We start from the raw sequence: 3,715 nt of genomic DNA on the forward strand, positions 1-3,715 counted from the left end.
CTAACATGAAACATATTCAAACCATCATTGTCCTTAGAGGGGGGACTCGCTACGACAGACGATGAACACTTGCACGCGCACACCGCACATAGGTGGAAACAGTCACGTACGCACGCACCGATGGCTCGCGTGCACACACAAACACACAGATGAGGTGATGGTAAACAGATACAGAAACTGAGCCATCCTGACAAATCAATATAGTGCACTGAAAGTCTATTTTGTTTCAACAATATCGAATGGGGAAGAGGCATTTGTTGACAGTTAAAACATCAGCAATCTACAGGCTCCTCCCCTTTGGTGATGTAGCCTTGTGATAAGACGCAACCTTCTTAATGACTAATTTCTCTATCCCAGCCCCGGCTCCTCTCTATCCTACAAGTTCCTTCATGCATGCAATGTCCTGATCCGATCGCGTCTGACCTTTTCGTTTTTAAACACAAAACCCGAGATTTTTGTCAGTGTCCGGCATGGGAGATCAGAAAGAGCCGCCGATGGTGCACCGATCTACTTCATTTAGTATCAAGAGTCTGCTGCTTCCCTCAAAATGTGATAAACAGGACTCGGTGCTCCCAGAAAAAAACACTGTTTCTTCGGGTTCTGATTCGGAAAAATCTCTGGATCCTGATATGGAATCTGCACCTTTGAACCCAGAGAAACCGAAGGAGGACGACGAGGGTACCGAGCGGGCGACAGAGCCTAGCAAGAATGGGAAATATGATAAACCGCCATTCAGCTACAACGCCTTGATTATGATGGCTATCAGACAGAGTCCTGAGAAGAGACTGACTCTGAACGGTATCTATGAGTTTATCATGAAGAACTTCCCATATTACCGGGAGCACAAGCAAGGCTGGCAAAACTCTATCCGCCACAACTTGAGCCTCAATAAGTGTTTTGTGAAAGTGCCAAGGCATTACGACGACCCGGGCAAAGGGAACTACTGGATGTTGGACCCTTCGAGCGACGATGTGTTTATTGGTGGAACTACGGGAAAACTTCGGAGACGCTCTGCTACGTCAAGGGGTAAACTGGCGATGAAACGGGGACTACGCTTTGCGCCTCTCAGTTTGGGAATAAACGACAGGGCGAACAACCCTCTGTATTGGCAAATATCTCCGTTTTTATCGTTGCACCATCCCCATTACAATGGATCATCTGCAGGATTTCTGAACCAAGGGCACGCGTATGGGTCTCTACTCCCCGGGGTGGACCAGCTGACTAACGGGGACCTTACACGCCATCTAGGTGGATCTGTCGGTGCTCTGGGTTTGTCAAACAGTTACGGTGTAAGCACGTCTGGGCTACTATCGGGACAGAGTGGCTACTTTGTCTCAGGGAGCCAGCACCCGCCGCCGCATCTCCAGCAGAGCGCGCAGGGCTATGGTGTGCCGACGAGCTCGCAACAAACACTGATCTCGAACTCTCTAAGAACGTCCCTACCGTCTTTTTCACCGGGAATTTCTAGCGGGTTTCCAGGAGTGTTGTCCCATCAAAAGAGGGTCACTCCAAATGCTTTCTTAAACTGATAGCACAACTACAACATGGGGAGGACATACAAAAGCACCATATAAATGGCAATTATAGGGTAAACAAACAGTGATCACAAATTAGGTCAGAAACAATAATTCCTCAAAACAAATATGGCCATAGTAGCCTATGTATCCTGAAGTGCAACGATTTATTATTTTGCGTTGAAAGACAAACTTTGTTACCTGTGGGTTGTAAAATGTAACTATAGACTTGCCAAAGGTAACTTTATTTCGGGCTATTTATATCGTACAGATTTTCATTATTTGAATAATTTATTTATGTTTTGTATTTATTGTACAATGTATTTACATTTTATTGTCAGTGTATTTATCAGTAGGCATATTGAATAAAAAACATACAGTTTATTCATTATTTATATGAGACTTAATTTAGAAATCGTTTTAGGGGAAAACGTCATACAGATCAGGGTTAAGACACGCGGGAGAAAATAAAAGCCTACAAAAGTCATATCTTCTCAGGTTCTCTGTCCAGAGACTCCAATGTAGGCTACTGCTGTAGGCCTATCTGTAATGTATACTACACATTTTAGAGAGAAGTAGAGTTTTGTGTGTACTCTTAAATTAATGATAGCCTATTTTGTCACCTATTTTGTTGATGGGGCCGAAATAAGCACATGTAGATTAAAGGACACAACAGTGCATGACAGTGCAGGCCTCCTCCTCGTGTGAGGACTACCTAAGTCTTTCATATAAAGCACTTGAGGTTTCAGTTTGTCGTTAAAACCAGTTCCGGTTGTCTTGACACTTGCCATGTTTGATAAAGGTGTTATAGGCTACTACCTATTCAGGTCTGCAAGTTAAGAGTCTGATCATTTAGTCCTATTACATCAAACACACATTTGGCAAACAGGCGTATAATATCCACACCAATATAGCATTTATCATCTAAATCAGTGGTTCCTATTTTTTTCTTAGTCACGTCTACACCTTACAATTATACACAATACGATAAGGCCTACCAGCTTCCTATATATAACCCTGACGAAATGACAAAAAATGTAATATGCCCATGTGTGGGGCGGCAGGTAGCCTAGCGGAGCGTTGGGCCAGTAAACGAAAGGACGCTGGTTCCAATCTCCGAGCCGACTAGGTGAAACATCTGTCGATGTGCCCCTACTTGCTCTTGTAAATCGCTTTGGATAAGAGCGTCTGCTAAATGACTCAAATGTAAAAGAAAAAAAAGAAAAAAAAAGAAAACGTAAATTTATCCTGTAAATTAAGACTATACTCTGAGCTGTAAATTGCCTTACGCTTTCAGTAATAGGCTATATCCAACCTCACATTCTGAGAATAATGGTTTGAAATAGTCTAGGCCTATTCAAATAAATAGAACAACATCATTCATCACTGATAATTCTGGAATCTGGTTTGCATAACACTGGGGTTGGGCCTACAGAACCACAGTTTGGCAAACGCTGATCCAAATAAATAACATTCTGCATTGTTATTGTAATGACCAGTTAATTAAGATTCCATTATCCAATAGGCCTATTTACAAGCAAAATAGTATAATATTCAGGAGAGTAATGCGCTGATTCACACACATTTTGGCCTAACATTTGACAGATTTCTTTCCTTTGTTGGAAAGACTATATACAGGTTTATTTATTTCACAACATTGTATTTTGGATGTTGACGATTTTTTTGTAAATGTTCTTTCAAAGTTTTGCACTTTTTGTTGTTAGAATAGGCCTACCTAATGTATGAGTATTGTCTGTTTTTGTTGCTGTATGTTTTGAAAAAAATAAACTTGATTAAAGTATAAGACATTACACTTTGCTATAGGTTTGCTATGTGTAGCATGAATGAAAGAACAACACAAACCTAATGTACGGGTTATACATTCAGACACGCTATAGTCAGAGGAAAGAATATGCAGCCTATGTACCTAGCATAGCAAAATATTTGTTTTATCAACGGAAACAAATATGCAAATTTTTATGGCTGGAAAAGGATAGCAAATTCACGTAAAATTGGGCTTCAAGTTCTTCACCCTAAAAGGATCTCATCCCATACTCTTCTGCTGCTGAATCTCACAAGGTGAAGGGAAAATATAAATATAGAGGATAGGTTATGTTTCTGAAACAACGACTCCCCTTTCAATGCAAACCACAGTATAACCTTTCTGTCAAGACCATCAGCCCAAGTAATTAATTAATTTC

General features: G+C 41.1%; 1 protein-coding gene across 1 annotated transcript; it reads left to right on the top strand.

Annotated features, from left to right (window-relative positions):
• The first annotated feature begins 257 nt into the window (after positions 1–257).
• On the top strand, positions 258–3,325 carry LOC112253136 (forkhead box protein G1). Its single transcript, XM_024425095.2, has one exon. The coding sequence runs from the start codon at positions 471–473 to the stop codon at positions 1,527–1,529; it is 1,059 nt and encodes a 352-aa protein (XP_024280863.1). The 5' UTR covers positions 258–470; the 3' UTR covers positions 1,530–3,325.
• Positions 3,326–3,715: the final 390 nt, after the last annotated feature.

The sequence above is a fragment of the Oncorhynchus tshawytscha genome, linkage group LG06 (genome assembly GCF_018296145.1).
Source record: "Oncorhynchus tshawytscha isolate Ot180627B linkage group LG06, Otsh_v2.0, whole genome shotgun sequence".
In the NCBI taxonomy this organism is placed as follows: domain Eukaryota; kingdom Metazoa; phylum Chordata; class Actinopteri; order Salmoniformes; family Salmonidae; genus Oncorhynchus; species Oncorhynchus tshawytscha.

Coding starts and splice junctions, on each gene's coding strand:
- LOC112253136 (XM_024425095.2), top strand. CDS start 471: ATGGGAGATCAGAAAGAGCCGCCGATGGTGCACCGATCTACTTCATTT.